General features: G+C 31.5%; 2 protein-coding genes, 1 long non-coding RNA gene and 1 other non-coding gene across 4 annotated transcripts; 3 read left to right on the forward strand and 1 right to left on the reverse strand.

Moving 5' to 3' along the window:
- TRNAN-GUU lies at positions 1-74 on the forward strand. Its single transcript has one exon. It is a non-coding gene; the product is annotated as a tRNA-Asn (tRNA).
- Positions 75-6,725: 6,651 nt separating this feature from the next.
- Positions 6,726-8,110, forward strand: LOC107020143 (metalloendoproteinase 3-MMP). The gene has a single exon (XM_015220450.2). It carries the CDS (start codon positions 6,855-6,857, stop codon positions 7,956-7,958), a length of 1,104 nt encoding a protein of 367 aa, XP_015075936.1. The 5' UTR covers positions 6,726-6,854; the 3' UTR covers positions 7,959-8,110.
- A 6,173-nt stretch (positions 8,111-14,283) lies between these two features.
- Positions 14,284-16,046, forward strand: LOC114077225. The gene is made up of 2 exons (XR_003578229.1): positions 14,284-14,366; positions 14,776-16,046. It is a non-coding gene; the product is annotated as an uncharacterized LOC114077225 (long non-coding RNA).
- LOC114077224 lies at positions 15,717-18,233 on the reverse strand. The gene is made up of 4 exons (XM_027916950.1): positions 16,457-18,233; positions 16,193-16,378; positions 15,960-16,108; positions 15,717-15,828 (listed from the first exon to the last, which is right to left on the reverse strand). The coding sequence occupies exons 1-4, from the start codon at positions 17,498-17,500 to the stop codon at positions 15,816-15,818; spliced, it is 1,392 nt and encodes a 463-aa protein (XP_027772751.1). The 5' UTR covers positions 17,501-18,233; the 3' UTR covers positions 15,717-15,815.
- Positions 18,234-19,804: the final 1,571 nt, after the last annotated feature.

The raw sequence follows: 19,804 nt of genomic DNA on the forward strand, positions 1-19,804 counted from the left end.
GCTGGAATAGCTCAGTTGGTTAGAGCGTGTGGCTGTTAACCACAAGGTCGGAGGTTCAAGCCCTCCTTCTAGCGATATTATTTTTTTTAAAACAAATCAATTTTAATCTTAAGACAAAAAAATTTATATTTAGACTATTATTTAAATTTTATTTTCATCTTTAAATATTTAATCAAACAGTACATTTAAAAATTAAATATATTTAAGTAAAAAATATTTCCCGTATAGTGACCATTTAAGCCCCTCTAGAAGCGAACAAAAAGAGATGGCAGAGTCCGCCACGTCCTTATACGAAACATTTATGTATAATATAATCTAGATAAGATTTTCTTACTTATTTTTTAGTTGATTGAAAAATCTAATACTCCCTCCATTTCACAAAGAATAATTTGGTTTGATTTGACACAGAGTTTAAATGTATAAAAAGATTTTTGTATCTTGTCGTCCTAAATTAAAATTAGATTAAATGTACAAAATTGCCTAAGTTTGTTCAGTGGTCGTAAGCTTATTAATCTGACCCAAATTGGTACACGCCAATTCCATTTCGCCGGATTGAAAGAGCCATCAATCACTATGATCTCTTTCTTAGAAAAGAAATTGCGTTTGATCCTGTGCCCTTAAATATGTCACGTGGAAAATTGAAATTAAAATGTTGCAAAAAAAAAGGGTCATTCTTTTTTAAACAGACTAAAAAGGAAAGTAGATCATATANTAATATTTATTGCAATATTATGTAAAATCTGCAATATGAATTAAAAGTGAATTATGTATACAATATATATGAATTATAATTGTTTTGGTAAAAATTTGACACATTGTATTATATATGTATTAAATGTATGAAAAATGTATTATCCATCATTAAAACTTGTATTATATGTGAATAATAAATTGTTCTTTGTAATATATATTAAACTTGTACTATACATGAATTAAAACTGATCAAGTGAAAAAAAATTATTATTGCTATAAATGATAAATATTTCTTTATTATAATATATTTATGTAAGTTCTCATATATATATGTATATATATATATATATATGTATGTATGTATGTATATATATATATATATATATATGTATGTATGTATGTATATATATATATATATATATATGTATGTATATATAAATGATAAATATTTCTTTATTATAGTATTTTTATGTAAGTTCTCATATATTTCTCGTTGTCTTCTTACTCGTGGTGTTTTGAGGTTTGCTTTGCTAGCTTCCACGTTTACACCAGTAGAAATAATATAAGTAACACTTTATTATATTAAGTGTCAATAATATAAAGAGATTTATAATACTATTGCATTTAGCATACTGAATACAATAACATTAGCTTAATTGTTACTGAATATTTTTACAACAGAAAATATTTTTACAAAAAAAAAAATCTATTGCCACTAATACCTATTTTGTTATAGTGGGTTGAGGTAAGTATATTTCTTGAAGTAGTCTGTTAAAGTTATTAATAAGATTATTAGGCGAAGAACATAAATTGGACGGATGGATCTTCATGCCACATTTACGGAAGCTGTGCATATGGATCTTCATGCCAAATTCATAGAAGTTGTGCAACAACTTGGTGAAGGTGTTGAAATAGAGGAGGATGGACCTTCATGACAAATTTATGAAAGTTGTACAACAACTCGGAGAAGATCAGGTATCCAACTATTGAGGTGATGACAAAGGAGTGCTCAACAACAAATAACAAAAGAATGTATATTGTTGAGCTAAATATGATTCTTGAAGTGATCCATTTAACTTCATAGGGGATTCATTTGACAACTGTACATTGGAACGATTTCCATTATCTGATAAACGATCAATTATATTAAAATGATGTACACCGTAACAAGTGTCAATTTGATTTTCTATCATTTTGCAATTGAAATGGCCGAGTTCTAAATTTTGGATCAAGCCATTCAATCCTACGAAGAAATCATTTGATGGAACTAAAGAAGATATTACAAGTGATTGAAGTAAGTATGTTTCTTGAAATGATTCGTCGAAAAATAACTTATCTATTAGTAAGGATTTCATCTCCCCTATGGTAACATTGATCAAAGGGAAATGATATGCAAGTGGAAGTGCTCTTTATTTCTCAATTAAAAGTTCTTATATAGATTTTTTTTTAAAAAAACTATTAATAACAGAACACATAAACTACTCCTATTTATTCTGATCTAACCAACTCCACTAATCTTGTAGCCTAGAGACCAAGAAATGACATACTTAACTCCTAAACAATAGCAACAAACAAACCACTACCGCATAAATAAGCTAGTAACCGTATATATTTACGTAACTGTATCGTTGAATACAAGGAATAAATAAAATCAATTGAAAAAAATTTGAAAGAAGACAAATATTAATAATAATAATAATAATGATAATAATAAGGGAAAATTGTACATAATAGCAAACTAATAACCTAAAATAAATAAAGTAGCTAGGGTTCGATTTAATTGTGCTCCATAGCAAACGTTTGCAAAAAAATTGAGAGACGCCTCTCTCCCAAATATCTCGTTCACCACTCTCCTCCAATCTCTCGCTCGCTTCCTCACTTTTTATACAAACACAAGTGTATAAAAATTGTTTCTAATTGTATAAAGCATTATATAAATATATATATTTTTGTTCCCCTCTCTCCCCTCTTTCAGATCCCGCTCACCACTCTCTTGAATCTCGCTAGCTACCCTCGCCTTTCTCACTTATACAAACAGAAGCGAAATGTATAAATTGCGTTTCTGTTTGTATAAAGCGTGAGAAAATTGTATATATACACATGCAAATACATATATTTTCGTCCAATACACTTATAATTATACAATAAAAATACTCCCCTAAAACCTAGTTTCTTTTGCCTTTCTCTCTTTCTCGTTTTATACAATTTTCAAATTGTATCTAGTTTCTCTCTTTCTTGTTTTATACAATTCGATTCAATTGTATATTCCTTGTCAAATCTCTTTTGTCTTTCTATCTTTCTCATTTTATACAAATTCAAATTGTATATAATCGTTATATACACTTATAATAATATAATTCGTTTTATACACTTCGTTTTTATACAGTTCTCTGCCCAAGTGTTTTTCTCTTTCTTGTTTTATACACTTCGTTTTATACAATTTGTATATGCATAGCGAATCATACAGTTTCTATATTTGCTATGGAGCGCAATTTTGCAAACTTTGCTATACCATACAAATATAAATTTTTTATTTGCTATATGTGAAAATTGTCTTAATAATAATAATAATAATAATAATAATAATAATAATAATAATAATGAGCGCTTGAGAAATTTTTTATATATAAGACAATAAAACTATAAAATTATGTGTATTTGACAAAATTTTAAATATAAAGCAAAGAAAAAAAAGTACACGTGTGTAGATTTATTTGAAATACAAGAGAAAGAAATATTTGTTCTTTTAAATTAAACAAAAACCTTGTTAAGAAATTTTTGTATATCACATCAACTAATTGAATTGGACTTGCCTCAGTGTAATCACATAAAATGAAAAGAAATATAATTTTTTTGTTTTTTGGTATTAAGGACCTTGTTAAGATAGACAGTAACTCAGAAAGTGTATAACTGAACCAAAAAATGAGTCTAAGGATATTTTTAAGCAAAATAAGTGAAAATAAGATATTTTTTAACGGTTTCCTATAGTTTAAATTATAAAAACCTTATGTATGCCAAAGGCTCAACATAATTTTATCATAAATCTATGGTGTTTGAATGCATTTTAACCGTTCTTTATTTAAAATGTTCCACTATTAATGAGAACGATTTTAGTTGGTTTCCTAGTTTGAAAGAGATCTATTTTAATCGCGTTCATATTAAACCCATTACTCTCTCCAAACTTATCTGTAACGGTCTTTCAACCATGTGAAGAGATCATTAAGTGGAACTAAATTGAGATAAGTATGTTTCTTGAAGTGATTTGTTAAATATCATAGGGAACTAATTTGAATTTAGTACATCGAAATGGTCAATTTCTAGATATTGGTTCCAACCATTTAACCTTGTGAGAAGAAATCATACCGGTTGAACCAAAGAAGGTACTACACGTGGTTGAGGTAAGTATTCTTCTTGAAGTGGTTCATTGAAGTTTATAGGAATTCATTTGAATTTAGTACATTGATCTTGTCGAGTCCTGGGTGTTAGTTCTACACGTCCAACTTGCGAAGAAATCGTCTAGCGGAACCAAAGAAGGTATTGCAAATGGTTGAGGTAAGTAAATGTTTCTTAAAGTAGTTTTTTGAAGTTCATAGGACACTTGTTCGAATTTAGTTCATTGAAATTATCGAGTTCTACTTGTTGGTTCCTACCATTCAACCCTCTAAAGAAATCATTCGATTCAACTAAATTAGGGATTAGAGGTGGTTACTACAATTTAGTAGTAATAATATAAGTACCCTTTATTATATTAAGTGTCAATAATATAATAGAGAGATTTATAATACTATTGCATTTAGCATACTGAATATAATAACATTAACTTAATTGCCACAAAATATTTTTACAACAGAAAATATTTTTGCCAAAAAAAAATTAAATCTATTGCCATTAATACCTATTTTGTTATAGTGGGTTGAGGTAAGTATATTTCTTGAAGTAGTCTGTTAAAGTTATTAATAAGATTATTAGGCGAAGAACATAAATTAGACGGATAGATCTTCATGCCACATTTATGGAAGCTGTGCATATGGATCAAATTCGTGGAAGTTTTGTAACAACTTGGTGAAGGTGTTGAAATAGAGGAGGATGGACCTTCATGATAAATTTATGAAAGTTGTACAACAACTCGGAGAAGATCAGGTATCCAACTATTGAGGTGATGACAAAGGAGTGCTCAACAACAAATAACAAAAGAGTGTATATTGTTGAGCTAAATATGATTCTTGAAGTGATCAATTTAACTTCATAGGGAATTCAATTGACGCCTGTACATTGGAATGATTTCCATTATCGGATAAATGATTCATTATATTAAAATGATGTACACCGTAATAAATGTCAATTTGATTTTCTATCTTTTTGCAATTGAAATAGCCGAGTTTTAAATTTTGGATCAAGCCATTCAATTTTACAAAGAAATCATTTGGTGGAACTAAAGAAGGTATTACAAGTGATTGAAGTAAGTATATTTCTTGAAATGGTTCGTCGAAAAATAACTTATCTATTAGTAAGGATTTCATCTCCCCTATGATAATATTAATCAAAGGGAAATGATATTCAAATGGAAGTGCTTTTTGTTTCTCAATTAAAAGTTCTTAAATAGGTAAAAAAAAAAAACTAATAATGACAGAACACATAAATTACTCCTAATTATCCTGATCTAACCAACTCCATTAATCTTGTAGCCTAGAGACCAACAAATAACATAATTAACTCCTAAACAATAGCAACAAACAAACCACTAGTCCAACACAAAGAATAAATAAAATCAATTTTTTTTAAAAAAATGAAAGAAGGCAAATAATAATAATAATAATTTGCGTTTAAGAAACTTTTTATATAAGATAAAAGAAACTATAAAAAGTTATGTGTATTTGAGAAAATTATAAATATAAATCAATTAAAAAAAGTATTTGTATAAGTTTATTTTAAACACCACAGAGAAAATAATTAAGAATATATATATTTTTAAATTAAACAAAAAACATAAATACATCAAAGGCACATGTATATCCACGTAATCATATAAAATACAAGGAAATATAAAATTTTCGTTTTAGGGTATTAAATTTTAGGTTTTTTTTATATATAAAAAAAAGGTGAAAAACATGATTATTTTTTTTTTAGGTTTTCTTATAGTTTAGGGTATTTTAGAAATATTCATGTGCTAAATCTTCTAGAAACTTCTATAAAATTCCACCCTGTTGTCAATTTTGCTACTGACAATACTAATTTAACAGAGTTTTATTTACTTGTACCACATTCTCCTCTTTTTTATTTTTCTTTTGAAAAACTCGATTCGAGATTATTAATAGTGCTGCATTGTTAATAAGAATCATTTTAGTTGGTTTCCTAGTTTGAAAGAAATCTGTTTTAATCGCGTTCATATTAATACTTCAACTCTCTTTAAACTTATTCGTAAGTGTCCTTCGATTGTTGAGCTAAGTTTTATACGATGTTGCAATCTTTATCGAATTTAAGTACCTCATTAAGATCAACAGATTTCGTTTGACATCCGAGTGATGGAATGTGCGTTCTCAGAATAGTTCTATCTATAGTTAACAATGATATTCCCTCCGTTCGGTATTGTCTGTCATGATTTCTATTTTTAGAGTCAAACTATAAAAACTTTGACTAACATGTTAAGCTATATTTTTTCATCATATTAATACGTAAAAGATTATAATTTATAGTACTTTTCATATAGTTTTAGAATATTTAATTTTTTTTGTTTAAAAATATCGAATTAACAAAATCTAATTTACCTATGGAAATTAGTCAAAGTGACTTTCGATAAGTACAACATGACAAACAATTCCGGACAGAAAGAGTATTGTCGATGGATTTTAAATATACAGTATACAACTTTGTAAGTTTTTTGTAAAATTTTCGTATATTTTAGCTATGCTTTTCTTTATTGTTCCACCAATTTCGATCACAATCAATTTATAATTTTTAGAAAGAAAAAAAAGAACCATTCAAACTAATTTTACAAAATGTCAAAAAAAAAAAAAAATTCTCATTGTCTCATTTCCATGCCGGCATTTCTTGTTTTCTACAACAACAAAAAGATGAAAGATTCATAAATTATATGTAAAGTAAAAAATTAATTGAATCAGCAAATCAACAAAATTAGTTCCTACTCATTTCGCAAACTTGAAATGAGAATTTTTCTATTCTCCGTCGTTATAATTGTTGCTTTAATAATCGTCGCTTCATCTTCCCCTGTTTCAGCTCATTTTTCCCCTGTTTCTGCTCATTTTTACGATAACGTTGTTTTAACAATTCCTCGTAATTCTACCTGGAACTATTTCAACAAGTACTTGGGTTGCCGCGTTGGGCAAAAGATCAAAGGATTAGCGAAAATCAAACAGTATTTTCAACGTTTTGGATATATTGATAATTCTTTGAGCAATGATTTTACAGATGAATTTGATCAACTTCTTCTATCAGCTCTGAAGAGTTATCAATTAAACTTTAATCTTAAGATAACCGGAGAATTCGACATCTCCACTCTTCAAAATATGGTAAAACCAAGATGCGGTAATCCAGATATAGTAAAAAAGGGCACTACTCATATGAACTACGGGGGCAAAACTCCAATGGATCATACAGTGGCACATTTCTCGTTTTTCGAAGGCCAGCCACGTTGGCCTTCGAGTAAGAGTAAATTAAAGTATGCATTTCTACCGGAGAATCAGTTGACGGATTCTGTTAAGTTAGCTTTTAGGAGGGCGTTTGATAAATGGTCAAAAGTAACACCGTTAACTTTTACAGAGATGGATTCTTATAGATCTGCAGATATTCGGATAGGGTTTTTTGTCCGAGACCATGGAGATGGTAACCCGTTTGATGGACCCATGAAGATTTTGGCACACGCATTTGCACCTCCAATAGGGTTTTTCCACTTAGATGGCGAGGAAAATTGGATGGTTGACGGCGAGTATTTGAAAGAAGGGATGGTGGATCTTGAATCGGTTGCGGTTCATGAAATCGGGCATTTATTGGGTTTGGATCATTCGTCCGAAAAAGACGCGGTTATGTTTCCGACACTTGAAGATGGAACGAGGAAAGTGGAGTTGTCAAGAGATGATATTGAAGGGGTACAAATGTTATATGGGTCAAACCCGGATTATAATGGGTCAAGTACTGTTTACACACACCATCAAGAGAATGATATCAGTGGATACTCCACTTTTCGTTCATTGTGCCCACATTGGATTGTTGGATTTTTCTTAGCATTGATGCTTTCGATTTCTCTATAGTTAGTGTGTATTATTATTATCTTAATCGTATGATTTGATTATTTTTGAAATATTTCAAGTTATTTTAAAAGGAAAGGAGTCCGAAAAATACTTCAACTTTGGCCGAAATTGTTGTTACAATACCAAACTTTATGGAGGACATTTTATCCCTGCACTATTTAACAGTGCATTTTAAAGGTATATATGTGCCCTCATGGACACGTTACTATTTATAATTATGCAATATTTATGATGTCGACATGAACACATATATACTTTTAAAATAAAATATTAAATAGTGCAGATGGGTAAAAGGTTTTATGTTTTATTAGTTTAAACCGGTAACAAACCAATAAGGTATTCTTTATCGGTTTATCGGTTTTTGATAGTTATCGGTTCGATTTTCGGTTTACCCAATAAAAAAGCGTCCATAAAATATTATATGACTTCTCACTTCTCTAAATATAGTACAAAAACTATAATTACATGTCACCGCCAATATATAGTATGAGATTTTTTATGTTAATCAAATTATGGGCCTTTACAAACTTGCAAATTCTATAACCTACAATTACAAACTAAAACTAATATCAAATAGTCCTACAATACTTAAACTAAAACTGAAATCAAATAGTTACTACTATACCAAATCATTACTTTAGTCTTCAGGTTTTTAGTAAACAATAAAAACTAGTAAAGCGGCCTGTTATCATTCATACCCTTCTAATTAATTGATGGTTGCCCTTATTATTTCTTCACCCTTATTAGAAAAAGTATGACGATATCAACCTAAGGACCTTTTTTTTACGGGAAACTAAGTCCGTATCCCATAAAAATAAAATAATTACAAACAAATATCTCATTTGTGAGGACCTAGATACTAATGGGGAAATGTCAAATACCCAACAAATGATGGAGTTATTTCAATTACGGCACAAGTCAGCACACACCATTCCCTTAAGAAAGAAGCTTAAGCCATCGATTCCAATCCGATAACGCTTTTCTTTTTATTGGTATGCCGCTCCGCGAGCAAGGAGCGAGCTAAGTAAATCTTACCTGAAAATGAGTGGACATTCTGAAGTAGATATTTAGCATTTAGCAACAAAACATCAACCTCTTCATTTGTTGTGTCAAGCACAGGCACACTGAGGAATAGTCATACATTTAGCCTTCAGGGGAAATTGCACAAATAGTATATATTGTGATGGTATCATAAAGGTTTTTCTAAGTCATTTGATAGTACATGAACGATACTATCACAATATATTTATGTATTATCATGATATTAAAATGATATAGTTGGGGAATAACCATTATTTCAACAATTCAATCATCAATCCTTAATGAGGGACTTCTAAAATCTTTAATGATACCATAAAAATTTATTGCATAACATAGAATCGCTCAAACAATGAATTATATCATCATAGTATAGTATCCAGTGAGTTTTTCTAAGTCATTTGATGGTACATTAATGATATTTATATATTAACATGGTATTGAAATTGTATAATTGATGAACAATCATTGTTTCATCAAATCAATCCCCAATCCTTAGTGAGACACTTTTGAAATCCTCAATGATACCATAACAAACATTTAGGGAAGAATTACAGAAATACTGAATGATACCATCATAGTGATGGTATCATAAAGGTGAATTGAGTCTGGTTTACCATCACAGTGACGGTATCATAAAGGTGAATTGAGTCCGGTTAGGAAGGGGACATACTCTATAATAACTTAGGTGAAATAGACATTTAGAGAGTTACCAAGGGTGGATTATGGGATGGTAATTAGTTTGTATTTGCGACCAATTAGCGTAATTTTCTTTTTTTAAAAAAAAAAATGGTTTGAGGCTTAAAGCCTCTTCTATTTTCAAAACAATTTTTGTACATAACCGGGCCCAATAAAGAGACCCGGCCCATTAAAGAAAATAGAAAAAACAGAATCAAATAAAACCTAGAGAGGAAAAGGAAATATCTAGAACATGAAAAGGCGCCGTCAACTGCCTTAATAGGAGGAAGATGAAGAGGCGCCATCAATCGCCTTCATCGGAGGAAGATGAAAAGGAAGATATCGTTTATCGCCTTCATTGGAAGAAGATGAAGAGGCATGCTCCGTCAATTGCCTTCATTGTAGGAAGATGAAGAGGCAGGCGCCAATCGCCTTCATCGGAGGAAGATGAAGATGCACCATTAATCGTCTTCATCGGAGAAAGATGAAGAGGCACCGAAAATCGCCTTCATCAGAGGAAGATGCAGAGGCCCGTTAATCGCCTTTATTGGAGGAAGATGAAGATGCACTATCAATCGTCTTCATCGGAGAAAGATGAAGAGGCGCCATCAATCGCCTTCATCTTTAGCCAATCAAAATCCTCCACAACGCTCTGCTACCTCGAATAAATAAAAAATCTTACATTGAACAAGTCGTAGATAAGCTTCTTGAGGTGATGTTGTTTCAAATCAAGCTAAGTATTTCTAACCTTACTAAACCTTCATCTTCACTCTCTTGAAATACTTAGATCTAGTCTTATAAGTTAAGTTTCTTGCACAGATTCTTATCCATGAATATGTTTGCTGGAAAGATCGATCTTCTTGATCTCAGAAACTTATGATTGGGATGATCCAAAGAAAATCTCAGGTAAAATCAATTTTTCATTTATAGATCTGAACTCTATGGATTGAAATCCAGCTTTTTTTTAACACCACCATCAAAACTCAAATTCACAAAAATATTATTTATTTTTGTGAGGTTATGTTTAAATCTAGTACTCCTTTGCATGTTTGTTTGAACAAAAGAATACTTTAGTTCATCGACCAGTTTTTTCATGCTCCGACCCTATACCCTGGATGTGGCTGACAATCGGAAATCATTACTGGTCTGAACTCTATGGATTGAAATCCAGCTTTTTTTAACACCACCATCAAAACTCAAATTCACAAAAATATTACTTATTTTTGTGAGGTTATGTTTAGATCTAGTACTCCTCTGCATGTTTGTTTGAACAAAAGAATACTTTAGTTCATCGACTAGTTTTTTCACGCTCCGACCCTATACCCTGGATGTGGCTGACAATCATAAATCATTACTGGTCTCAAGTAAGCTCTTGGACTGATTTACTACTCAACGGAAGTCTAAACACTTATGTGGAAACTTAAAAGTGATAAACATTTACACCTCTGAACATGTTTTCTGAAAAATCTAAAATATAAGTATGAATCATCATAACAATAATTTTTAAAATATCTTAAGATCAAGATCTACTTGACTCTGTAACTTGTCTATGAAGCCTCTGCTGAACTAAGATAGGTTTCGGGACAAGATCCACGATTATCTGAATAATAAATTAGAATGTCTACTAAATGGTGAAATAAATAACTAATCTGGAGCCTTCCGAAAGGAGTGAAGTCTCACCGAAATATAATGGACAGGATCTCAGTGAAGCGTCTGATCAATCCTGAGTTCATTTATTTGTATCATTAGATGATGCAACACCAAATGGTGTTAGTACATGAAATGTACGGTATGTAAAATAGTTAAATAAAACACTGGTTAGACTGAACATACGTAATCGAGGACCAACTCAAAGAAAGAACGAGTATTGGATAATTGTGTAAAGTAAAGCATGTGAATGCATTGAAAACAATAAAGCTTTACAACTTAGATATATGCAATGATATCAAATGCTAAAATAGTATACTTTGCTTTTTCTTGGGGAGTTTATCTAACTGAAAACCAACAATATTAGCCTCATGATGATACAATGTCTTGCTCACATTGTCGCGGTCATCCAACACTTTGTTAGAGTGTAGGACGAACTGAACCAGTCGATCCAATAACTAGGCCCTTACCAGGGGCTTTATGAGGAGTTACCCGAATCAATGACATGATCCTATCCTACGCTAGATGATCAATTATGGGGTTGGGTTATCTAAGACCTTACTCAACTTTATGATCAATACTACTCAAAATCTTCCGGTTGTGTCTAACCATATGTACAAAAAAACACGGAATATGTCAAGTGGGGTTTATATTTTGTGTTCTTTATTACATATGGAACACTCCTAAAGAGACCTCTCAAAGTCATTTTCTAAAACGCTTTCCTCGTTTACCTTGTCTTAATATCTGGAAAACGATCCACCTTAGTGGGCAAGGAAAATATTGGTGCACTCGATTAAAGATGTTCACAAAAAGAAGTATCGGGACCAACCAAGGTTTAGTTCTATCTAGAACTCTTTACCTTGGTTGGTCATGACGCATTTCCATTGTAAACTTCTTCAGTAATGGAGTGCACCAATATTTCCTAGCTCATTCAGGTAGATCTTTTCCTAGCTCTATAGACAAGGTAAATCAGAGATTGTATTAGAAAACCAATCGGAAATGTCTCTTTAAGAATATTACCATATGTAGTAAAGAACACTAAATATGTCAAGTGGGGTATACTTTATTATATATGGGACACTCTTAAAATGACCTCTCAAAGTCATTTTCTAAAACACTTTCCTCTTTGACCTTGTCTTTACAGCTGGAAATAGATCTCCCTTAGTGAGAAAGAAAAATATTGGTGCACTTGATTAGTAAGGAAATTTACTTAGGAAATGCATCATGACCGACCAAGGTAAAGATTTCTAGATAGAACTCTTTAACTTGGTTGGTCATGACGCATTTCCTTTGTGAACTTCTTTACTAATGGAATGCACCAATACTTTCCTAGCTCATTCATGTGGGTGTTTTCCTAACTCTAAAGACAAGGTAAAAGAGGAGAGCGTTTTAGAAAACCACTTAGAAAGGTCTTTCTAAGAGTGCTCCCATGTGTAATAAAGAACACAAAATAGGTCAAGTGGGGTATATATTTTGTGTTCTTTTTACATACAGGACACTCTTAAAGAGACCTCTCAAAATCATTTTTAAAACGTTATACTTGTCTTTAGAGATGGAAAAAGATCCACCTGAGTGGGCAAGTAAAATATTGGTGCACTCGATTTGTAAGGAAGTTTACTAGGGAAATGCATCATGACCAACCAAGGTAAAGACTTCTAAATAGAACTCTTTACCTTGGTTGGTCCAGATGCGTTCCCTTTATAAACTTCTTTACTAATGGAATGCACCAATATTTTCCTAGCTCATTCAGTTGGGTGTTTTCCTATCTCTAAAGACAAGGTAAAAGAGGAGAGTGTTTTAGAAAACCACTTTGAGAGGTCTTTTTAAGAGTGTTCCCATGTGTAATAAAGAACACAAAATAGGTTAAGTGGGGTATATATTTTGTGTTCTTTTTACATACGGGACACTCTTAAAGAGACCTCTCAAAATCATTTTCTAAAACGTTATACTTGTCTTTAGAGATGGAAAAAGATCCACCTGAGTGGGCAAGTAAAATATTGGTGCACTCGATTTGTAAGGAAGTTTACTAGGGAAATGCATCATGACCAACCAAGGTAAAGACTTCTAAATAGAACTCTTTACCTTGGTTGGTCCAGATGCGTTCCCTTTATAAACTTCTTTACTAATGGAATGCACCAATATTTTCCTAGCTCATTCAGTTGGGTGTTTTCCTATCTCTAAAGACAAGGTAAAAGAGGAGAGTGTTTTAGAAAACCACTTTGAGAGGTCTTTTTAAGAGTGTTCCCATGTGTAATAAAGAACACAAAATAGGTTAAGTGGGGTATATATTTTGTGTTCTTTTTACATACGGGACACTCTTAAAGAGACCTCTCAAAATCATTTTCTAAAACGTTATACTTGTCTTTAGAGATGGAAAAAGATCCACCTGAGTGGGCAAGTAAAATATTGGTGCACTCGATTTGTAAGGAAGTTTACTAGGGAAATGCATCATGACCAACCAAGGTAAAGACTTCTAAATAGAACTCTTTACCTTGGTTGGTCCAGATGCGTTCCCTTTATAAACTTCTTTACTAATGGAATGCACCAATATTTTCCTAGCTCATTCAGTTGGGTGTTTTCCTATCTCTAAAGACAAGGTAAAAGAGGAGAGCGTTTTAGAAAATCACTTTGAGAGGTCTTTTTAAGAGTTTTTACCATGTGTAATAAAGAACACAAAATAGGTCTAGTGGGGTATATATTTTGTGTTCATTTTACATACGGGACACTCTTAAAGAGACCTCTCAAAATCATTTTCTAAAACGTTATACTTGTCTTTAGAGATGGAAAAAGATCCACCTGAGTGGGCAAGTAAAATATTGGTGCACTCGATTTGTAAGGAAGTTTACTAGGGAAATGCATCATGACCAACCAAGGTAAAGACTTCTAAATAGAACTCTTTACCTTGGTTGGTCCAGATGCGTTCCCTTTATAAACTTCTTTACTAATGGAATGCACCAATATTTTCCTAGCTCATTCAGTTGGGTGTTTTCCTATCTCTAAAGACAAGGTAAAAGAGGAGAGTGTTTTAGAAAACCACTTTGAGAGGTCTTTTTAAGAGTGTTCCCATGTGTAATAAAGAACACAAAATAGGTTAAGTGGGGTATATATTTTGTGTTCTTTTTACATACGGGACACTCTTAAAGAGACCTCTCAAAATCATTTTCTAAAACGTTATACTTGTCTTTAGAGATGGAAAAAGATCCACCTGAGTGGGCAAGTAAAATATTGGTGCACTCGATTTGTAAGGAAGTTTACTAGGGAAATGCATCATGACCAACCAAGGTAAAGACTTCTAAATAGAACTCTTTACCTTGGTTGGTCCAGATGCGTTCCCTTTATAAACTTCTTTACTAATGGAATGCACCAATATTTTCCTAGCTCATTCAGTTGGGTGTTTTCCTATCTCTAAAGACAAGGTAAAAGAGGAGAGTGTTTTAGAAAACCACTTTGAGAGGTCTTTTTGAGAGTGTTCCCATGTGTAATAAAGAACACATATCCATGACATCTCGATACGTAATCAATATTTAGCATTTGCTGATCCTCTCATCCCTTCTTATTCTTCCTTGAGATAATCCCAGTTCGCTTTGGCTGACTTTAGAGACAAAAGTTAAGTGAAAATTAAAGAAGATAAACAAGTTTTTGCCTTTGATTTTCTGGTTTTTTGTCTTTATGGTTCTCGATTTGGGCCATAGTATGATTGTTAGGCAATGTTTGGCTGTCTCCACATATCCATGACATCTAGAAACAGTTTCATCCTTACCGCCCAAATCTGATAGTTTTCACCATTAAAGAAATGTGTTGCAACTCTATTGACTTACTATTAAGGAAGAATATGAAAATCAGGTTAGCCTACCCACAAAACTCAACAGAGTTACGACTCAGAGCTTCCACAGCCTCGTGATATCATTCATAGACTTACCAAATGATATCCGCCACAAAATTCTCTTCTTTAACTCTGCAACTTGGTGCGACAGTTCTGTCCCCTGTGCAAGTTTCTGTCTACTGGTATTAGTGTCCGTAATGTCATGGTTAAAGAGGTCCTCGACAATGAAAAAAAGCATTTTGCTGAATCAACTTTCCAATCACACAAAGATAACGATCACAGATTTGATCCCCGTCTAGTGCAGGCAATTTCACTGTGGCCTCGTCCGCCTAGATATTGTCAACACAACTTTTAACAACTTAGGATGATAAAAGAGTTCTAAAAAAGGGAGCCACGAAGAATCACTGACTTTGCATTGCCTATGATGCTATGATTTGAGTCTTAGCAGGTTTGTCAAGATTAATATATTTCATTTTCGTACACACTAACAATAAATAATTAGACGAATACAAGGTTAAAAATGCTCAGGCCGATGAATCAAGCAGATATAACAGAGGAAAACAGAGACGATATCTGTTTTTTATTTAACCATCAATTTTCATGGGAAAACCAACGACGAGAACAGTCTGCCTGTAAACAGTCCAAATAAACCTGTGGTCGAGGGGGCTTCTCTAATGGAAGTGCCTGAAAAATAAAGCATGAAGAGGCTTCGCTGAGTATACATAAAAGAGTAGAATCGACACATCATAAGTACATTGTAGACGTTAGCAAAAATAAACAAACTGCAACATCGAGGTGTATTATAAGACGATTACCATTGGAACTCCAACTGATATTGTCTTGTATCTGATAAGAGGATCTTGAAATCTTTCAAGAAATAATGCCAGCATATTTTATTACTATGTTTAAATCTCATGCTGCTTTCCGATTTCCTTCTCCAGTTTTTCAGTCCGTCTAATAGGACCTACATAAACATAACGTTTGAAAAATGGACAATGATAATTGATGATCGAAAAAATATTGAAGTGAAGATAACATTGTGGGATACCTGTGTAAAGGAATTATACTTTGGTGCATCTGAATTCACTTCTACTAGCAAAGTCCGCGGATAGAAGTAACTAATCAATTCATCAATCAAAAATCCATATCTTGGTATCCACGGCATGAGTATTTTCAAATTTATGTTCTTGAAACGAAGTGGTTCAAAGTTACTTGGATGATCAGACATTACTTCCTTCATAGACAAATCGTCAAACTTTTGAATTACTCAAAGTAAACACCAACATAAGTTGAGCTATGTAAATGTACATACCATTGATTCATTCGTGTCCGTTCCCAATGACAATATGTTGTCAAACTTAACGATTGCACCAACATAATTCAGTCCCATCTCAACTTCCATCACATTTGAACATATCAATGCACACGAGTTTTGGAAAATAAAGGAATCGAATATCTTGAACCAACGTAAATTGGGATTAACAATGAAAGCATCGTCCAAATCAAGCACGTCAACTAAGCTCAAACTCTCCAATTCAGGACACATGATTTTCATTTTACTCAATCCTTTACATAAAGGAAGACATAAAGATTTAATGGAGGAAACCTCATGACGATATCGGTGGGGGATGTTTACACAACTTAGATTCAGGACTTGAAGTTTAGTACAAGCGCGTAAATCAACAACCAGCTCTGCTGATGAATTAAACAAGTGAAACTCGAGTAGATTTCGAGCTTTTATTTCAATTTCCTTTAGATATCTACTACCACAATTCATATGAACTTTTTCAAGTCGATTTCGATGAGGCACTGAGATGGAATAAAGATAGGAACAAGACATCAAAGTTAACTCAACAATAGCAGGGCATTTCTTGATGAAATTAGACAGAGTTGAAGAAGAAATAGCAACGTGATCGAAATACATCTCTTTCAAACAAGGAAAGATATTATTAATAGCATTTTCATCAATATGGCAATATTTTAAATGCAAAACAGTTAACAATCTCGAATCGAAAACTTCAAGAGTAAAATGAAGGTAAAGCAATGTAAATGGTACTAACAAATAGAATTCTGTTATAGTAGTGTTGTCTGCAGCAAGTCTGACTATGATAGGGCGGAGAGTACCACAGTTTCGACAGGATTCTAGTTTATCTCTATAGCAATATGCACAGTATTTGTGTGAATCATATTGTATTTTTACAAATTTGCAATCGTCTAATGATGTTATCATGTAATGCCAATTTTTCGAAACCAAACAAGCTGTTGCTCTTTCTTTCAGAGTTAGACTATAGAGGATTTTGTGAATAATATCATAGGGTAACTCTGAAAACATTTCATCACAAACAATGGAGGCCATAGAGACAAATTGTGTTAGTGGTTTGTAGGTTTTTAAAAAAAATAAAATTAAGAGTCTTGTTAGATTAGGAGTTTTAAACTATATAATAGGTTTATTAATTTAGTAAAAAAAAAAGGAATTGAAAATAGGAAAACTTCAAATAAGATTCCTGCATTTTAGGTTTAGGAGTTTTTAATCTTTGTGTAAATATAATTAGGATATAATACTTGTGTATATACGAAACTTCAACTTCAAATCAACCTAACAATGAACATCAGGGGCGTGTCCATTGACAAACTTAAGGCACGATTAGTTGCTAATTGTGAAATTTAGGTCTTAGGCCTAACTCACACCCCAAAAGCCATCCATTGACAAATTTAAGGGACGACTAGTTGCTAATTGTAAAATTTAGGTCTTAGGCCTATCTCACACCCCGAAAGCTAGCTCATCGAGTGAGATGGGCCCTGCCACATAGGACAATGTATCTATTTATTTAATGTTATACAAGTTTAAGTGTTTATTTATACATACACAAAGTTGGAAAACCTATATAAATGTCAATTGAGCCCGAGTTTAAGGGCATATATATCCTTAACAAATCTTTAATTGGAGTTATTGTATTAAATTAACTTTATTAATAATACTTTAGAATTCTAAATTTAATTAGTATTTCTTCATTTGTTCTTTAAGAAAAAAAGGTAGAAATGGAAAGATATACTTAACAAAAATCTCTTAATTTCATTAATTGGACCAAACACAAGTATTAGTGTAAATGATTCCCGCAGATATTGAGTTCCTATGTCTAATTAAATTCATAACTTTTAACGCGAAATATAATTTTTTTAAAAAATACTAAAAATTGTGATTAGCAATAGACAAACTCATAACTTTAAATACATACTAATAAATTCAATTTTAAAAAAGAGTTAAATATTAAGCCAATATAATTTTTTTAAAAATAAAAAATACTAAAAATTGTGATTAGCAATAGACAAACTCATAACTTCAAATACATACTAATAAATTCAATTTTAAAAAAAGAGTTAAATATTAAGCCTTTAGAATCTAAATCGTAGATCCACCCAACTTCTAGCCATAGTTCACATGAATCCTTTCTAATTCTATGATTGAAGCACTAACATATAAACGTCTTAAAGATATCAATTAATCAACTTCGAATCTTAAATTCAAGTCAGTAGAAACTGAATCAACCAATCTATTAAAGCCTTTATAATTTACTAGCTAATCATGAAAAATGAATCATGTAATCACTTATTTATTCATTAAATTAACTAAAAATGAATGAAAGAACAAACAAAAGTATTATTAATACATCAAAAACACTATATACAAAAAAAAAACACAATATTAATAATAATAATAATAATAGAATATTTTACTTAGGCTTATTACACTTGTCTTTAATCCATTGGAAACCAGCAGTAGCACTTGATTTTACCTTTTTAACCCCAGTTGAAGCAACATATTTAGTTTTCCCTAACGTATCTCCAACTTTACTTGAAATCTTAGAATTATTATTATTTCCAGTTTTCTTGTCAAAACTTGTATAACTTGCTGGTTCTGGATCCCATTGATCTGCCCATGATGTCTCGTTCGAGTTATACGCGGTGTAACTGTTCTTTCCAGACATATGAAATCACGACTTCACAAATAAAATAATCGAACTTTGGATCGAAATTGAGATGAAGAGTTGAAAGAAATAGAAGGATTGTGATTTATTTTTATTTTTGTATAGGTTGAATTGAATGAAATTGAATCCTATGTTGTATTGGAGAAAAAAGATTGGGGAATTTGAGTGTATTTATAAAAAAAATTATTAGATGTGTGGTGTATGTATGGCTAGCGCGTTTTGACAAAACGTGTAGGAGATTAATAATTTGACTTTTTTTAATTTATTTTATTTTTTTAGTTGTCATGGGAATAAATTAATTATTATTAAAAGAAGCTTCTTTGAATGGAGAAATTTCGTGGATTTAAGGTTTATTTTCGTGATATAGTTTAAATTTGAGAGTTTATCGAGTTTTTTAATTGAAGTTATTATGATTTTAATATTTTTTTACATTGTTTTTAGGTGTATAAATTTTATTTTTGGGGAAAAAAATTCGAAAGCTTTTATATTTGAATTTACTGTAAAGTTTTCAAATTTGAGTTTTAGATTTTTTTGTTATGTTATATAAATTAAAACACAGTAAGTAGTTAATATTGGGATAAATAATTTATGAAAATTAAATTAAAAATTTTGTATTAATTTAATATGCAATTGATAATTTTATGATATATATATATATATATATATATATATAT

Source organism: Solanum pennellii, chromosome 5 (assembly GCF_001406875.1).
Source record: "Solanum pennellii chromosome 5, SPENNV200".
In the NCBI taxonomy this organism is placed as follows: domain Eukaryota; kingdom Viridiplantae; phylum Streptophyta; class Magnoliopsida; order Solanales; family Solanaceae; genus Solanum; species Solanum pennellii.

Coding starts and splice junctions, on each gene's coding strand:
- LOC114077224 (XM_027916950.1), bottom strand. CDS start 17,500: ATGGCCTCCATTGTTTGTGATGAAATGTTTTCAGAGTTACCCTATGAT. Junction 16,379..16,456: donor CGGACACGAATGAATCAATG/GTATGTACATTT, acceptor TTGTCTATGAAG/GAAGTAATGTCTGATCATCC. Junction 16,109..16,192: donor AGTATAATTCCTTTACACAG/GTATCCCACAAT, acceptor ATGTTTATGTAG/GTCCTATTAGACGGACTGAA.
- LOC107020143 (XM_015220450.2), top strand. CDS start 6,855: ATGAGAATTTTTCTATTCTCCGTCGTTATAATTGTTGCTTTAATAATC.